We start from the raw sequence: 19,991 nt of genomic DNA on the forward strand, positions 1-19,991 counted from the left end.
AGGTGGAGAATGATGGGGGAAGACACCTATGTCAGCCTTTGACCTCCACATGATGGGGAAGACACCTGTGTCAGCCTTTGACCTCCACATGATGGGGAAGACACCTATGTCAGCCTTTGACCTCCACATGATGGGGAAGACACCTGTGTCAGCCTTTGACCTCCACATGATGGGGAAGACACCTATGTCAGCCTTTGACCTCCACATGATGGGGAAGACACCTGTGTCAGCCTTTGACCTCCACATGATGGGGAAGACACCTATGTCAGCCTTTGACCTCCACATGATGGGGAAGACACCTATGTCAGCCTTTGACCTCCACATGATGGGGAAGACACCTGTGTCAGCCTTTGACCTCCACATGAAGGGGAAGACACCTATGTCAGCCTTTGACCTCCACATGATGGGGAAGACACCTATGTCAGCCTTTGACCTTTGCATACACTCACACATGTGCACACAAACAAATGCATTGTTTCATGAAGGCACTGTAACAAACATGTTATGCTCATGGTTTTATTTTACAGAGATAGTAAGCTTAGACTATGCAAAGGAGGAGTTAAAAAGAAGTACTGCTTTTTTTCCCCCCAAAAAAGCTGAAATTCTGAAAAAAAAAATGTTCCAGGGAAGTTAATATGGAAGAAGAGAGAAGCCTTTTCATTTTATTTACCCATACTTCCCCACTTCCTTCTGAGCTCCATCCTTGCTTTCCTTACTTTCACTCTAGTGATGGGGATCATAGCCTTGAATGCTAGGCTAGGACTCCACCACTGCACCACACCCACAGGTACTCCACCACTGCACCACACACACAGGTACTCCACTGCACCACACCGACAGGACTCCACCACTGCACCACACCCACAGGTACTCCACTGCACCACACCGACAGGACTCCACCACTGCACCACACCCACAGGTACTCCACTGCACCACATCCACAGGTACTCTACTGCACCACACCGACAGGACTCCACCACTGCACCACACCCACAGGTACTCCACTGCACCACACCCACAGGTACTCCACTGCACCACACCCACAGGTACTCCACTGCACCACACCCACAGGTACTCCACTGCACCACACCGACAGGACTCCACCACTGCACCACACCCACAGGTACTCCACTGCACCACACCCACAGGTACTCCACTGCACCACACCCACAGGTACTCCACTGCACCACACCGACAGGACTCCACCACTGCACCACACCGACAGGTACTCCACTGCACCACACCCACAGGTACTCCACTGCACCACACCCACAGGTACTCCATCACTGCACCACATCCACAGGTACTCCACTGTACCACACCCACAGGTACTCCACCACTGCACCACACCCACAGGACTCCACCACTGCACCACACCCACAGGTACTCCATCACTGCACCACACCCACAGGACTCCACCACTGCACCACATCCACAGGACTCCACCACTGCACCACACCCACAGGTACTCCACTGCACCACACCCACAGGTACTCCACTGCACCACACCGACAGGACTCCACCACTGCACCACACCGACAGGTACTCCACTGCACCACACCCACAGGTACTCCATCACTGCACCACACCCACAGGACTCCACCACTGCACCACATCCACAGGACTCCATCACTGCACCCCACCCACAGGTACTCCATCACTGCACCACACCCACAGGTACTCCATCACTGCACCACACCCACAGGTACTCCACCACTGCACCACATCCACAGGACTCCACCACTGCACCACACCCACAGGTACTCCACTGCACCACACCCACAGGTACTCCACTGCACCACACCCACAGGTACTCCACTGCACCACACCCACAGGTACTCCACTGTACCACACCCACAGGACTCCACCACTGCACCACATCCACAGGTACTCCATCACTGCACCACACCCACAGGTACTCCACCACTGCACCACATCCACAGGACTCCACCACTGCACCACACCCACAGGTACTCCACTGCACCACACCCACAGGTACTCCACTGCACCACACCCACAGGTACTCCACTGCACCACACCCACAGGACTCCACCACTGCACCACATCCACAGGTACTCCACTGCACCACACCCACAGGTACTCCACCACTGCACCACATCCACAGGTACTCCACTGCACCACACCCACAGGTACTCCACCACTGCACCACATCCACAGGTACTCCACTGCACCACACCCACAGGTACTCCATCACTGCACCACACCCACAGGTACTCCACTGCACCACACCCACAGGTACTCCACTGCACCACACCCACAGGTACTCCACTGCACCACACCCACAGGTACTCCATCACTGCACCACATCCACAGGTACTCCACTGTACCACACCCACAGGACTCCACCACTGCACCACATCCACAGGTACTCCACTGCACCACACCCACAGGTACTCCACCACTGCACCACATCCACAGGTACTCCACTGCACCACACCCACAGGTACTCCACCACTGCACCACATCCACAGGTACTCCACTGCACCACACCCACAGGTACTCCATCACTGCACCACACCCACAGGTACTCCATCACTGCACCACACCCACAGGTACTCCACTGCACCACACCCACAGGTACTCCACTGCACCACACCCACAGGTACTCCATCACTGCACCACATCCACAGGACTCCACCACTGCACCACACCCACAGGTACTTCACTGTACCACACCCACAGGTACTCCACTGCACCACACCCACAGGTACTCCATCACTGCACCACATCCACAGGTACTCCATCACTGCACCACATCCACAGGTACTCCACCACTGCACCACACCCACAGGTACTCCATCACGGCACCACACCCACAGGTACTCCACCACTGCACCACATCCACAGGACTCCACCACTGCACCACACCCACAGGTACTCCACTGTACCACACCCACAGGTACTCCACTGCACCACACCCACAGGTACTCCATCACTGCACCACACACACAGGTACTCCACTGCACCACACCCACAGGTACTCCACTGCACCACACCCACAGGTACTCCATCACTGCAAAACACCCACAGGACTCCACCACTGCACCACACCCACAGGTACTCCACTGCACCACACCCACAGGTACTCAACTGCACCACACCCACTGGACTCCATCACTACACCACACCCACAGGACTCCATCACTGCACCACATCCACAGGACTCCACCACTGCACCACATCCACAGGTACTCCATCACTGCACCACACCCACAGGACTCCACCACTGCACCACATCCACAGGTACTCCACTGCACCACACCCACAGGTACTCCACTGCACCACACCCACAGGTACTCCACTGCACCACACCCACAGGTACTCCATCACTGCAGCACATCCACAGGTACTCCACTGTACCACACCCACAGGACTCCACCACTGCACCACATCCACAGGTACTCCACTGCACCACACCCACAGGACTCCACCACTGCACCACATCCACAGGTACTCCACTGCACCACACCCACAGGTACTCCACTGCACCACACCCACAGGTACTCCACTGCACCACACCCACAGGTACTCCAAAACTGCACCACATCCACAGGTACTCCACTGCACCACACCCACAGGTACTCCACTGCACCACACCCACAGGTACTCCATCACTGCACCACATCCACAGGACTCCACCACTGCACCACTTCCACAGGTACTCCACTGCACCACACCCACAGGTACTCCATCACTGCACCACACCCACAGGACTCCACCACTGCACCACATCCACAGGTACTCCACTGCACCACACCCACAGGTACTCCACTGCACCACACCCACAGGTACTCCATCACTGCACCACAACCACAGGTACTCCATCACTGCACCACATCCACAGGTACTCCACTGCACCACACCCACAGGTACTCCACTGCACCACACCCACAGGTACTCCATCACTGCACCACATCCACAGGACTCCACCACTGCACCACACCCACAGGTACTCCACTGCACCACACCCACAGGTACTCCACTGCACCACACCCACAGGTACTCCATCACTGCACCACATCCACAGGACTCCACCACTGCACCACACCCACAGGACTCCACCACTGCACCACATCCACAGGTACTCCACAGCACCACACCCACAGGTACTCCATCACTGCACCACACCCACAGGACTCCATCACTGCACCACATCCACAGGTACTCCACTGCACCACACCCACAGGTACTCCACTGCACCACACCCACAGGTACTCCATCACTGCACCACATCCACAGGACTCCACCACTGCACCACACCCACAGGTACTTCACTGTACCACACCCACAGGTACTCCACTGCACCACACCCACAGGTACTCCATCACTGCACCACATCCACAGGACTCCACTGCACCACACCCACAGGTACTCCATCACTGTACCACATCCACAGGTACTCCACTGCACCACACCCACAGGTACTCCATCACTGCACCACATCCACAGGTACTCCATCACTGCACCACATCCACAGGTACTCCACTGCACCACACCCACAGGTACTCCATCACTGCACCACACCCACAGGTACTCCATCATTGCACCACACCCACAGGTACTCCATCACTGCACCACACCCACAGGTACTCCATCACTGCACCACACCCACAGGTACTCCATCACTGCACCACACCCACAGGTACTCCATCACTGCACCACAGCCACAGGTACTCCACTGTACCATACCCACACGTACTCCACTGCACCACACCCATAGGTTCTCCATCACTGCACCACACCCACAGGTACTCCACTGCACCACACCCACAGGTACTTCACTACCACACCCACAGGACTCCACCACTGCACCACACCCACAGGACTCCATCACTGCACCACACCCATAGGTACTCCATCACTGCACCACACCCACAGGACTCCATCACTGCACCACACCCACAGGTACTCCATCACTGCACCACACCCACAGGACTCCATCACTGCACCACACCCACAGGTACTCCATCACTGCACCACACCCACAGGTACTCCATCACTGCACCACACCCACAGGACTCCATCAGTGCACCACACCCACAGGTACTACATCACTGCACCACACCCACAGGTACTCCACTGCACCACACCCACAGGACTCCAATGCACCACACCCACAGGTACTCCACTGTACCACACCCACACGTACTCCACTGCACCACACCCACAGGACTCCATCACTGCACCACACCCACAGGTACTCCACTGCACCACAGCCACAGGTACTCCACTGCACCACACCCACAGGTACTCCACTGCACCACACACACAGGTACTCCATCACTGCACCACACCCACAGGTACTCCACTGCACCACACCCACAGGTACTCCATCACTGCACCACACCCACAGGTACTCCACTGCACCACACCCACAGGTACTCCACTGTACCACACCCACAGGTACTCCATCACTGCACCACACCCACAGGTACTCCACTGCACCACACCCACAGGTACTCCACTGTACCACACCCACAGGTACTCCATCACTGCACCACACCCACAGGTACTCCACTGCACCACACCCACAGGTACTCCACTGTACCACACCCACAGGTACTCCATCACTGCACCACACCCACAGGTACTCCACTGTACCACACCCACATGTACTCCATCAGTGCACCACACCCACAGGTACTCCATCACTGCACCACACCCACAGGACTCCACTGCACCACACCCACAGGTACTCCACTGCACCACACCCACAGGACTCCACTGCACCACACCCACAGGTACTCCACTGTACCACACCCACATGTACTCCATCACTGCACCACACCCACAGGTACTCCACTGCACCACATCCACAGGTACTCCACTGCACCACACCCACATGTACTCCATCACTGCACCACACCCACAGGTACTCCACTGCACCACACCCACAGGTACTCCACTGCACCACACCCACAGGTACTCCACTGTACCACACCCACAGGACTCCATCATTGCACCAGACCCACAGGACTCCACTGCACCACACCCACAGTACTCCACTGTATTACACCGACAGGTACTCTACTGCACCACACCCACAGGTACTCCACTGCACCACACCCACAGGTACTCCACTGCACCACACCCACAGGTACTCCATCACTGCACCACACCCATAGATCTTATTTCTCTCTTTTCTCAAAAATGATTACATAACTGCTTATTTGTTTACATATTTATTTATTGTATGTGTATATATGTGTGTGTGCGTATGTATGTATGGATGTGTATGTATCTGTGTGGAGAGGACGACTTTCAGGCGCCTGTTTTCTCCTTCCACTATGTGGGATCCAGGGACTGAGACAGTACTCTACTTACCCACTGGACCAGCCCGCCAGTCCTGTTTCTGTACGTCAGGTAGCTCGGCTTGAGCTTGCACTTTTCACACCTCACTCTTCTGTGTACTGAGAACTTAGGCGTGTGTTACTTGCCTGCTGATTTTTACGTGGAATGTATAAAATCTTTCCCTCCCGCCTATGATAAAAATATTCTCTTAAATGTAGAAAATCTCATGTATATTTTGAAATTTAATTTTCTTTTCAATATTTCATTTTATATACTACATTTCAGAGGTGTGATATAAAATGAAGTCTTGGACATGTTTAATCTTTTTTTCTGAATAGTTTTAGTCTTCCTGTCAGAAGTGAAATAATTTTAGCAGTTTGTCAACAGACATATTTAGGTTTGAATACTCTACAAAGTTATGAATTCATAAGTAGGTAAGCTATTACAGTTTCAATGCCATCTCACAGCTGTATTCTCTGAGACGCAGATCTGCTTTAGTCCATCTTTGTATACAGAAACTGAAAGGGAAGCAGGGAGGCTTGATGGTTTTAGCAAGAGGTGGATCATGTTATTGGTGTCAGGTACTCTTTGAAAAAGTAATGCTTACATGTTGCAGTCCATTTCTTAACACAAGTATAAGCAGGAGCCAAGGAGGTGGTTCAGTTGGTTAAGTGCTTGCCACGCAAGCATGAGAACCCCAGCTTGATTCTATAATCAAGTGTGAGTCTATAATCCCAGCTGAAGGGAGACAGAGACAGTTAGGTCCAAGTGGACATACTGGCCAGATAGTCTCGCCAAAGCGATAGGTTCAGAAAGAGACTCTGTCTCAAAAATAAGATACAGAGTTACTGACCAAGACCCTTGGTGTTGATCTCTGGCTCCACACACATGTGTGCATTTATATAATCATGTGCACATATATACATAAACATACATTCATTAATAGAACTATCTTGCAGCAGACAAGTAAAATTTTTCCAGAAATATTTTTACCTTAAATTTCCATTTATGAAGCCTGATATGCTGAGAATGACAGTCAGCCTTAGTTTAGAACACTGTTCTGGCATGGATCTACTCACCTGTTTGGTTTCCTTGGAGACAGAACCTGGGACGATACAGTCATCGCTGTCAGAAGCTGATCTGTCCTCATCTGTCAGAAAACATGAGGCAACACTTACCCAGGTTTGCCAATGTACTTAGTGCACATGTCACAGGACAACAGAAAGGAACAACATGACAACCAGGTTTATCCACTATGGATGTGCATTTTAGGAAAGGAAGAAGTGCCATGAAAAACTACCATGTTTAATTTTGGTAAACACAAAAGAAATAAAAATAATTCTTGCCATAAAATTAATGAAAACAATGTAAAAGGTAATAGATACTTTTTCCTCTTAAAATTCTTACATTTATTTATTTATTTATTTGTGTGTGTGTGTGTGTGTGTGTGTCTCATGGGCCACTACAAGTGTGGAGGACAGAGCCTAACTTGTGTGAGTCAGTTCTCCCCTTCTATTATGTGGGACCAGGGAATCAAACTCAGGTTCTTAGGGTTGGTGGTAAGCCCCTTTCCCCACTGAGCCATCTTTCTAGTCCCTTCTTTTCCTCTTCATAGCTGGACTATACCATACTTCATTACTGATCCAATTATTTAAAAAAATTCCTATATTCTGCTTACTGTATTTTAAACTTGAAGCAATATTACAAATTTTCATATATACTGGTAGCAAACAAAACTTAAAACATTCAGACTTTATTATACTCCCAAGTAGAAATAGCTGATGAGTGCTCAGGAAAGTTGGACTTCTCTTTCATAAAAAAAAAACAACAACAACACAGAATGATTTTAAAAGGAAAAATAGCAAAGACTGAAGGAAGAACACTTTCTAAGGCGAAGCCACACTTGTATCACAATTTATATTATTTGTGCAAGGATGGCATTAAGTAAGTACTTACAGGATATTCACAAAATACAGGCGAGAGGATTAGCAAATCTTTCAATCTTCTGGACATATCAGTTTACATAGTAATTCAAAGTGTGGTCATGAATACATGAGAGAGAAAAGCAGGCGGGATTAACTGGGGGAAGAAAGGGAACCAGCTCTGGTGGGAACAGGGGAAGAGAATGAAAGAAAGCAAGGCATCATGATACATAGGTGTGGAAATGAAATGAGGAAATGCATTACTTGTATATTAGCCTAAAGAGTAAAACTCTGAGCCTAGCTAACTATAGTTGAAAAAGTATCAATGAAATTGTGAACACCACACCAACAGAAGTCAGATATCCTTAATGTCCACTTTTTCCTTCCTTCGTCGTCACTGTGGTTTGAAGGATGTACATTCGTGCTGACTAACCAGCCGACAGTCTGCACAGATCTGTGCCACACAGCAATCTTACAGGGCAGTATACAGGAGCAGTACTATGCCCTAGCAGTGGTGCTTTGCTTCTGTAATGAAAGTGTATTGTGGTGACGTCTTCCTGCACAGTTCTGGATGGCACCGTTCACAAGGCTTTGTCTCTTTTTTACCTCAACAGGAAACTGATGAGACTGTGCTAACTAGGTCATCTGCAACTGTAGCTACACAGCGTGAACCAGCCCTTTTCTATTCATGCAATTGAGCATGAGACCTAAGCTAGCTATCAAGGCCTGATCTGACTAATTTCTGTGGTCCTACAGTTGGGTGATCAATTATAGAAAGAACATCTTTCTTCCATTTCTCTCCCACGCATTCTTTTAAGTTGCCATATAAATTTTCATGTGTTTAGTAATGAAGTCTGAGAGGCACTGGGTGCTTGCTAGAGTGTCTGGGCAAGCAGTGCACAAAGGCCGTGGGGGTGGTAAATGGAGAATGAGGCTCATTCTCACTCCAACATGGCATCGGGGCTTCCACAATAGCCAAGCCCATGCGTGCCATCTCATAGTGGACATTTTCCAATAACTTACACAAAATACTGTGAAGAAGTCAATGTTACCCTTTCTTTATTTTTTTTTAAAAATTATAGCTCTATTGAGGTAAAAACATATATATAATAAACTGTATTTAAACTACAAAATTAGTTATTTGACATTTAATTCCTAACTAAAATAGCAAATATTGGCCTGAAGATGGCTCAGTGGGTAGAGGTACCTGTCGCCAAGGCCGATGACCCGAATTTGATACCTGAAACCTAGATGGAAGGGGAGAACCAACCCCCAAAAGCTGCTCTTTGAGCTCCAAATGTGTAGCATACACACATGGACATGCACATGCAAAATCAATACATGTTGTTAGAAAGGCAGTGGATCTAGCCAGCACTCTTGTTTCCTCTAGAACTTTCTCCTTTCTCCCACCCAGGCTTTCACAGGCTACTTACTAGCTTCCTGTCTATTCAGAATTAGTTCACTTTTATTACACTTTATATTAACAAAATGAGAGAGTACAAGGTCTTTTTTATCTCACAATTCCTGATTTTAATTTCAAAAAGTCAAAACTAAAGAATAATCCAATTGATAATACTGAACCCAAAGAGAACATAAAACATCTAGGACACAAACTGGCAACACGCTCAGCAAGGACCTTGTATTCTATGCAGGAGCCCCAGGATGGCCTGAGGAGAGAGAGACGACAGCCGAAGAGCGCTCACCCAGCACTTCTGCCAAGAGGTGGGCGTCATGCGGTGGATCCACCCTGAATGGTGTGCTGTGGAAGGCACACACGCTCCCACAGAGAAAGCAGAGCAGAGGCAGGGAAACAACAGTTTAAATGCGGTCACCTTCTGGTTCCAGTTCTTCCGTTATTTCTGTTTCATCTTCAGAGGAAGCCGCACTCTGCGATGCAAGCTGACCCTCAGATAGGAAAGAGATGTCATCTTCTTTTCCTTGCTGCGTTCTCTCTATGGTTTCCTCTACCTCAGCCACACTGCTTTCCTGAGATACATGTAGAAGAGACCAACAGTGCTGTACTTACTCATGCTTGGGTTACATTTTACAGCATTCTTATTGGAGCACTCTATAATAAAACATGTACATTTGAGACCTGAGTACACAGGCATCTAACTGGACATAGTGTCTCATGCCCATAGTTCCAGCACTAAGAGGCAGGAGGATCACAGTGAGTTTGTGGCCAGCAAGGGCTGCATAAAAAGTGATTTCCAAGCCAGTCTGGGCTACAAGTGAGCTTCTGTCACTAAACCACACTACCTCCTCCTCCACCACCTTCTTTGCCTCCTCCTCCATCACCATCACCACCACCTCCTCCTCTACAATCTCCACCTCCACCACCACTACCACCTCCTCCTCCACCACCTCCTCCTCTACAATCACTACCTCTATCTCCACCACCACTACCACCTCCTCCTCCACCACTACCACCTCCTCCTCCACCACTACCACCTCCTCCTCCACCACCTCCTCCTCTACAATCACCACCTCCATCTCCACCACCACTACCACCTCCTCCTCCACCACCTCCATTCCTATATCTTCCCCTCACTCTACCTCTGCAACTACCTCCACCGCTCAAACAAAAAAACAAAGAGCTAGGCAATATAGCTATTAAAGATTCATTAGAAAACCGTCACTTAGATTGTAGAAATAGATTAAAACACGCAGGTTAATAAAAATCCAAATATACATTAAGAATGAAGGATGCAAATTGGGCTGGTGTGGTAGTATATATCAATAATACCAACCAATACATGGAGGAAGAGGCCGGAGGACATGGAATCCAAGGTCATCCACAGCTACATAGTGAGTTTGAGATTAGCCTGGCATACATAAAATCCTGTCTCAACAAAACTAAACAAAATAATAAAGGATGTATTAATCCCAAAATGACTTTAACATTGATTTTAGTTTATATGCTTATATAGTTCATGCCCATTATGGATAACTATTCTGCTATATTTATCAATACAAAAATCTTTCTATCATGAGGAAGTCATATTCAAAAGTAGAAAAAATGCTATGATTTCTTGAATCATGTCTAACACACAAGATAAAGTCTTTTAAGTCACAAAATAAACCTTTCAAAACAATTTTAATACAAAGGCATACCTTGGAAGAATATGTAACAGCTGACATGCTATTTTCTGTTTCTGGTGTGTGTTCCATTTCTGGGGAATTGTCTTTTATATCTTTAGGAGGAGGAGGAGAAGTCTCCTTGAATTAATGGGAAAAACAATTTATATTATTTTGTATTCATTACAAGAGTAGTTTAAGACTGGTTCACACTTGACTGTAAGATCAAGAAGCAGTATGAGGGAAGGGAGACAGAATTTATACAACTCCTTTGAAGAGTCTTTTGTACAAGGGAGCAGAAGACTCAGATGGGAGCTGGAAAAGACTAGGGGGCATGGAGGGTCTAACTAAAGGACACAAAATGGCAGCATAGTAGACATGTGGGCTTACTGTCTCTTCTTAGGTCAGAAAGGCACAGCGCATCTATACTCTCAAGTGTCTGCTACAGGAAAGCGACTGGTATTTGGAGTGTCTGTTACTCACAGGACTCAGGTGCGGTGTGGTATCCACAAAAGAAACCTTTTTGTCCACAAGTGTTAAACGCTGTCTTGGTTTAGGTTTTGGTGCCTAAGATAAAACAATATGTCAGACTATGTTGAGTGTTACATTTTAGAGGAGGCTTCAGCTAGTTTTCAGTGGAATTATTTGACTATTAAGTTTATATATAAAGCACTATAACTGAAATTGAAAGCCATCTTTACTCACTACAACTGATGTAACACCCAAGGATGTTGGAGGTAGTTTCTGAACAACCTCTGGCTCGTCTCTGCATATGAACTTTCCTAGGTCTTCATTAGTTATTGATCCACTTGGGGGAAGGTAGGTGAATTTCCATTTTAATATAACTTGGATGGTTCCCGCAGAATGCTTTTCATTATCCATTAACTCAAATATCCCTGCAAATTATGAAAATCATTTTTACCAATGCCAGAGCCAAGCCTTGTTATTCTAGGAATTACAGCAAAGGCCTGGGAACCCACAGGCCACGCACACCAAGGAAGCAGCTAGCCTAACTGTGAATCGTCACCTTTCCCACTAAGCCTCTAAATCCAATCCTACATCTTATCCCCAGCTCTGCTGCAGAACATCTACTATAGTCGTCCCTTCCTTTCAGACCCATCACCAATGATCACACAGATCTTTTCCTCCTACCTCCCTTCCCCTGGCTCATACCATGATCCCAGCCTCATAGGTCAGGGATAGAGGTAGGCTAACTGCAGACCTTCTCTCCTCCTCCTCCTCCTCCTCCTCCTCCTCCTCCTCCTCCTCCTCCTCCTCCTCCTCCTCCTCCTCCTCCTCCTCCTCTTCCTCCTCCTCCTCCAAATCCAACCCCCCTTCTGCATCTCTGTAGCAGACCACCTTGCCCCTCCCTGTCCCCATATACAGTAAAACACACAGGTCTCCCCCTCCAACCTTTCTTTACCCCACTCATTGCTTGATCCCAGCCCCCAGCTCTAGCAGGGAACCCGTAGGCCACTCCTGTCAGGAAAGCAGGTAGCCTTCTCTCTTTCCTTCTCTCCTCCCAAGACAATCCTCCAGTTTCATCCCAACTCTGTAGCAGACTACCTGCTGTGATCTCCCCTCCTCTCTGCTCCATCTCCAGCAGATCACACAGATCTCCAACCCTCCTCCCCACTCATCCTGCTGTCCCCACCCAACCCCAGCAGATCACACAGATCTCCAACCCTCCTCCCCACTCATCCTGCTGTCCCCACCCAACCCCAGCAGATCACACAGATCTCCAACCCTCCTCCCCACTCATCCTGCTGTCCCCACCCAACCCCAGCAGATCACACAGATCTCCAACCCTCCTCCCCACTCATCCTGCTGTCCCCACCCAACCCCAGCAGATCACACAGATCTCCAACCCTCCTCCCCACTCATCCTGCTGTCCCCACCCAACCCCAGCAGATCACACAGATCTCCAACCCTCCTCCCCACTTATCCTGATATCCCAGCCCCAACCCCAGCAGATCACACAGATCTCCTCCAACTCTCCTCCCCACTCATCCTGCTGTCCCCACCCAACCCCAGCAGATCACACAGATCTCCAACCCTCCTCCCCACTCATCCTGCTGTCCCCACCCAACCCCAGCAGATCACACAGATCTCCAACCCTCCTCCCCACTCATCCTGCTGTCCCCACCCAACCCCAGCAGATCACACAGATCTCCAACCCTCCTCCCCACTCATCCTGCTGTCCCCACCCAACCCCAGCAGATCACACAGATCTCCTCCAACTCTCCTCCCCACTTATCCTGATATCCCAGCCCCAACCCCAGCAGGCTTTCTCTGGGAACCCACCAGCCAAATCTGACAGAGAAGCAAGTAGGCCAGCAGAACAGGTAGACAGACAGACAACCTTCAGATCTTCACTCTCCCCTTCTCCATATCCAATCCCCTAGTCTCATCCCCAGCTCTGAAGCAGACTACCTGTGTGGTCTCTCCTCACTCTCTGCCCCCATTCTCAGGGGATCATGCAGATCCTGGTGGAAACCCTGCTTTTCTTCCTCTTGTGGACTCCTTCATCACCCCTTCCTAACAGATCTCTACCCCTCCTGTGGATCCCTCAGCCCATACTCCTAGCCCATCCCCATTCCTAAGTGTCAGGTTCCAATACCTAGGAACCTTTTACCTAGAACCCTTAGTAGCTACACTTATCAGGATCCCACAAGAATTCTTCCCAGCCACCACACTCTCCTCAAAACCACAGAGGGCAACAGAAATCAAAGAACAAAACACCCATCCAACAAAGACAAGACAAGATATCAGAACCCAGAACTAAAATCTTGTCAACCCAGATGTCTAGATGCCAGTGTAACAATACAATCATTAACAGCCAGGACAAACTGTTTCACTAGAGTTCAGCAATGCTATCTATCACAGTAGGCCCTGCATATTGCAATATACCTGAAGCCCAGGACAAGAACCTTAAAATAGCTTTTATGAATACGATAGAGAATATTAAAGAGAAAACGAATAAATCCCTTAAAGAAATATATAAAAACACAAACAGCGGAAGGAAATGAATAAAACAGTTTAAGACCTGGAAGTGAAAACAAGATCAGTAAGGAAAACCCAAACTGCAGGAAATCTGGAAATGAAAAACTCAGGAACTCGAACAGAAACCTCAGAGGCACCCTCGCCAACAGAGTACAAGCTATGGAAGAGAGAATCTTACTCACTGAAGACAAAAATAAGACAAATGGATACCTTAGTCAAAGAAAATGTTAAAGCTAAAGAGATCCCGGCACAAAACATACAGGAAATCTATGATACCATGAAAAGACCAAATCTAAGAATAATAGAGATAGAGGAAGGAGAAGAAACTCCAGTAAAAGGCAAAGAAAATATTTTCAACAAAATCCTAGAAGAAAATTTCCCTAACCTACAGAAGGAGATGCGAATCAAAGTAGAAGAAGCATGCAAAATACTAAATAGACCGGACTAGAAAAGAAAGTCTTCTTGGCACATAATAATCAAAATTCTAAATGTACAGAGCAAAGAAAGAATATTAAATATTAAAAGCTCCAAGGGAAAAGAACAGCATAACATATAAAACATATAAAGGCAGACTTATTAAAATTATACCTAATTTTTTTTCATTGATTTTTTATTGAGCTCTACATTTTTCTCTGCTCCCCTCCGTGCCTCTCCCCTCCCTTCTTCAACCCTCCCCCAAGGTCCCATGCTCCCATTTACTCAGGAGATCTTGTCTTTTTCTACTTCCCATGTAGATTAGATCTATGTAAGTCTCTCTTAGTGTCCTCATTGTTGTCTGAGTTCTCTGGGATTGTGGTTTGTAGGCTGGTTTTCTTTGCTTTATGTTTAAAAACCACCTATGAGTGAGTACGTGTGATAACTGTCTTTCTGTGTCTGTGTTACCTCACTCAAAATTATGTTTTCTAGCTCCATTTTCTGGCAAAATTCAAGATGTTGTTATTTCTTTTTCTGCTGTGTAGTACTTCATTGTGTAAACGTACCACATTTTCCTTATACACTCTTCAGTCGAGGGGCATTTAGGTTGTTTCCAGGTTTTGGCTATGACAAACAAAGCTGCTATGAACATAGTTGAACACATGTCCTTGTGGCACGATTGAGCATCTTTTGGGTATATACCCAAAAGTTATACCTGATTTTTTAATGGAGACCGAAAAGCCAGAAGACCCTGGACCAATGTGCTAAAGACTCTAAGAGACCACAAATACCAGACCAAACTATACACAGAAAAACTTCCAATCACTATAGATGAAAAAAGATGATATTCTATGATAAAGTAAAATTAAAGTAATATCTATCTACAAATTTGTAGAAGATTTCTATAGCTAACCTAAAGAGGTTAAGAAAATGTAAGAAATATAAGAAATAAGTAATCCCAGATCAGACAAGTCAAAAGAAGGGAAATATACACACATACATAAGCACCACCACCAAAGGTACAGGTCTGCTCTCTCTCAACATCAACAGTTCAAATTCCCCAATAAAAAGTCACAGACTAACAAAATGGATGCAAAAACAGGATCCATCCTTCTGCTGCATGCAAGACACACACCTTAACATCGAGGATAGAAATGATTTCAGGATAAAGGATGGGAAAAGATAATCTAAGCAAATGGACCAAAGAAACAAGCTGGTGTAGCTATCTGTCTTAGTCAGGGTTCCCACTGCTGTGATAAAACACCATGATCAAAAGGCAGGTGGTTGAAAAGGGTTTATTTGGCTTTTACTTCAACATTGCTGTTCATCACTGAAGAAGTCAGGACAGGAATGCAAACAGGGCAGGATCCCAGAGGCAGTAGCTGATGCAGAGACAATCAAGGGGTGCTGCTTACTGGCTTACAGCTCCTGGCTTGCTCAGCCTGCTTTCTTAAAGAACCTAGGACCACCTGCCCAGAGATGGCACCACCCACCCTGGGTTGGGTCTTCCCCCACTGATCACTAATTGAGAAAATGCCTTATAGCTAAATCTCATGGAGGCATTTCCTCGACTGAGGCTTCTTCCTCTCTGATGACTCTAGTTTATGCCAAGTTGACACACAAAACTAGCCAGTACACTAGCCATTTTAATATCTGACAAAATGGACTTCAATCAGAAATTAATCAGAAGAGACAAGGAAGGGTACTACATACTCATCAATGGAAAAATCCACCAAGAGGACATTGCAATTCTTAACACAAGGCCATCCAAGTTCAGAAAAGAAACATTATTCCAGTTGAAATCACAAATTGACCTCTCACATGCTGACGGTGGGAGACTTCAGGACCCCACTCTCACCCACAGATAGGTCACCCAGACAAAAACTAAACAGAGAAATGCTGGAGCTGACTGACATTATAAACCAAATGAACCTAACAGATATTTACAGAACATTTCATCCAAATACAAAAGAATATTCCTTCTTCTTAGAACCTCATGAAACTTTCTCTAAAATTGACCATGCACCTGTACACAAAGCAAGTCTCAACAGATACAAGAAAGTTGAAGTATTATCCTGCATCCTATCTGATAACCATGGATTAAAATTGTATGTCATCAACAACAGAAACAACAAAAAACTTACAAACTCATGGAAATTGAACAACTCACTACTGAATGAAAAATGGGTTTCCAGAAATTAAGAAATTAAAGACTTTCTAGAATTAATGAAAATGAATACACAATATACCCAAGTTTATGGGATGTAAAGAAGGCATATTCATAGCACTCAGTACTACATAAAAAGTAAATCAGAGCGATCTTATACTAGTAACTTAATAGCATATCTGAAAGCTCGAGAACAGAAGCTGTCAACATTTCTAATGGGGCATCCTTTTAATACTGTTCCTCATATTGTGGTGTCCCCCAACCATAAATTATTTTCATTGCTAATTCATAATTCTAATTTTGTTACTGTTATGAATCATAATGTAAATTGTCTGTGTTTTCCAATGACCTTAGGTGACTTAGATGATCCCTATGAAAGGGCTGTTTGACTTCCCCTCCCAAGTATCGCAACCCATAGGTTAAGAATCACTGGTTTAGAATAAAATGAAAAAAAAAAATCACACCCAAAAGGAGGCAGCAAAAACAATCAAACTCAGGTCTGAAATCAATAAAATAGAATTTTAAAACAAAGAATCAATGAAACAAAGAGTTGTTTCTTTGAGAAAACCTTTAAGATTGATAAACCCTAATCTAAATTAATTAAAAGGCAGAGAGAGACTATCCAAGTTGAAAAAAAAATAGAAATGAAAACTGGGAAAAAACACAACAGATATTAATGAAATCTAGAGAATTCTAAGAACATATTTTAAAAAATTGTAATATACCAAATTGGAAAATATAAAAGAAATAGGTAATTTTCTTGATACATACCACTTACCAAAGTTAAATCAACATCAGATAAGCAATTTAAACAGACCTACAGCCCCAAATAAAATAGAATTAAAAGTCTCCTAACCAAAAAAAGCACATGGCCAGATGCTTTTAACACAGAATTCTACCAAATTTTCAAAAGAAGAGTTAATGCCAATACTGCCCAAATTATCCTACAAAAATATAAACAGAAGGAACATTGTCCAATTTGTTTTATGAGGCCACAGTTACCTTGATGCCCAAACCACATAGAGAACCAACAAAGAAAGAGAATTCCATAATTCCCTTTTGAACATATATGCAAAAATTCTCAATAATATACTTGCAAACCAAATCCACGAACACATCAAAATTATCATCCACCATGACCAAGTAGGCTTCATCCCAGAAATGGTTCAGCATAAGTAAATGGACATCCACCATATAAACAAACTGAAAGACCAAACAAAACAACAATAACAGAAACTCCCACATGATCATATCATTAGATACAGAAAAAGGCTTTGACAAAAATCTCACACCCCACCATAATAAAAGTACCGGAAAGACCAAAGATACAAGGGACATACCCAACACAAAAAAGGCAATTTATGGCAAGCCCACCGCTAATATCAACTTAAATGGAGAGAAATTCAAACAATTCCACTAAAATCAGAAACAAGACAAGGTTGTCCACTCTTTCCATACCTATTCAGTATATACTGAAGTTCTAGCTAGAGCAGTAAGACACCTGAAGGAGATGAAGGGATACAAATTCAAAAGAAAAAAAATCAAAGTATCTTTATTTGCAGATGGTATGGTAGTATATATAAGTGACCCTAAATATTCCACTGGGAAATTCCTACAGCTGATAAACACTTTCAGAAAAGTAGCTGAATACAATATTAACTCACAAAATTCAGTAGCCCTCCTATATACAAATGGACTGAGAGAAAAATCAGGAAACAAAACCTTTCAAAATAGCCTCAAATAATATAAAATACCTTGGGGTAACTCTAACCAAGTAAGTGAAAGACCTGTATAATGAAAACCTAAGACAGTGAAGAAAGAAATTGAAGAAGATATCAGAAGATGGAAAGATCCCCATGCTCATGGATTTATGAAGTGTAAATGGCCATCCTATCAAAAGCAATCTACAGATTCAAGGCAATCCTTATCAAGATTCCATTACAATTCTTCACAGAAATTGAAAACAACTTTCAGTTTCACATGGAAAGATGACATGTGCAAAACAATAGCTAAAACAATCTGGAATAATAAAAGAACTGCTGGATGTATAATCATCCCAGATTTCAGGTTGTACTGAAGAGCTAGTATTGTATTGGCACAAAAACAGATATGTTAATCAATGGAATTGAACTGAAGATCCAGACATATGTCCATATACCTATGAAAGCTGATTTTTGACAATCGATCAAAAATCAAAACAAAACAAAACAAAACTGAGAAAAAAAGTAGCATTTTGAGCAAACGGTGCTGGTCAAACTGGATGTCTGCACATTGTAAGACAAATGAATCCATATTTATCATCCTGCATAAAACTCAGCTCCAAACGGATCATAATACCAGCACCCTGAATCTGACAAAAAGGGAACTGGGGAATAGTCTTAAATTCATTGGCCCAGGAAAAGACTTTCTGAACAGAACACTGATAACATAGGCACTAGGAACCAAGATGTCCCTCAATTTAAGAATGGATGAAGAAAGTGTGGAATGTTTGCACAATGGAGTATTGCTCAGCTGTTAGAAAAAAATGACATCATAAAATTTTCAGGCAAATGGATTGAATTAGAAAAAAAACCAGCCTGAGTGAGGCAACCCTGACCCAGAAGGACAAACATGGTATGTATTCACTTATAAGTGGGTATTAGCTATTGATAATAGCTAATTACAGTTCACAGACCTAGAGAAGTCAAAGAAGAGGAGAGGTTGGGGTGGGGCACACATGTATCTCCCTGAGAAGGGGAAAAGAATAGATTTTATGGGTGGACTGGAGGTGGGTGGGGATTGAGCAGGAGTGATCAGGTGGGGTAGGGAGGGATGGAGGAAGAGAGTACAGGGAGAGAAAACTGGAAGAGGTGGGCATTTAGGGGGTGATGTGGACACCTAGTGCAGTAGAAACTTCCAGAAACCTAGGAGGGTAACCCTAGTGAGGAGTCCAAGGAATGCAGAATAGATATGGAGCCTGAACAGGTCATCTTCTGTAACAAGGCTAGGCTCCCAGTGGTGGGACGGAAACACCAATCCACCCCACAACCTGTCCTGCCTGTAAGATGCACTGGGTTAATGTTGGTGCAGAGCTTGTGGGAGTGGAGAAGCAATGA

The 19,991-nt window shown here is 45.6% G+C and overlaps 1 protein-coding gene across 2 annotated transcripts in view; it reads right to left on the bottom strand.

Annotated features, from left to right (window-relative positions):
* Rpgrip1l (RPGRIP1 like) overlaps positions 1 to 19,991 on the bottom strand; it is a 113,941-nt gene that overhangs the window by 33,687 nt on the left and 60,263 nt on the right. For both annotated transcript variants that reach the window (XM_075976873.1, XM_075976874.1), the window contains exons 18-22: positions 12,018 to 12,208; positions 11,796 to 11,879; positions 11,349 to 11,453; positions 10,067 to 10,220; positions 7,392 to 7,462 (exon numbers count right to left, since the gene is read on the bottom strand). In XM_075976873.1, coding sequence (XP_075832988.1) covers positions 7,392 to 7,462; positions 10,067 to 10,220; positions 11,349 to 11,453; positions 11,796 to 11,879; positions 12,018 to 12,208 — 605 coding nt within the window. The remainder of the gene's footprint in view (positions 1 to 7,391; positions 7,463 to 10,066; positions 10,221 to 11,348; positions 11,454 to 11,795; positions 11,880 to 12,017; positions 12,209 to 19,991) is intronic.

This window comes from Microtus pennsylvanicus, chromosome 6 (assembly GCF_037038515.1).
Source record: "Microtus pennsylvanicus isolate mMicPen1 chromosome 6, mMicPen1.hap1, whole genome shotgun sequence".
NCBI classification, from domain to species: Eukaryota; Metazoa; Chordata; class Mammalia; order Rodentia; family Cricetidae; genus Microtus; species Microtus pennsylvanicus.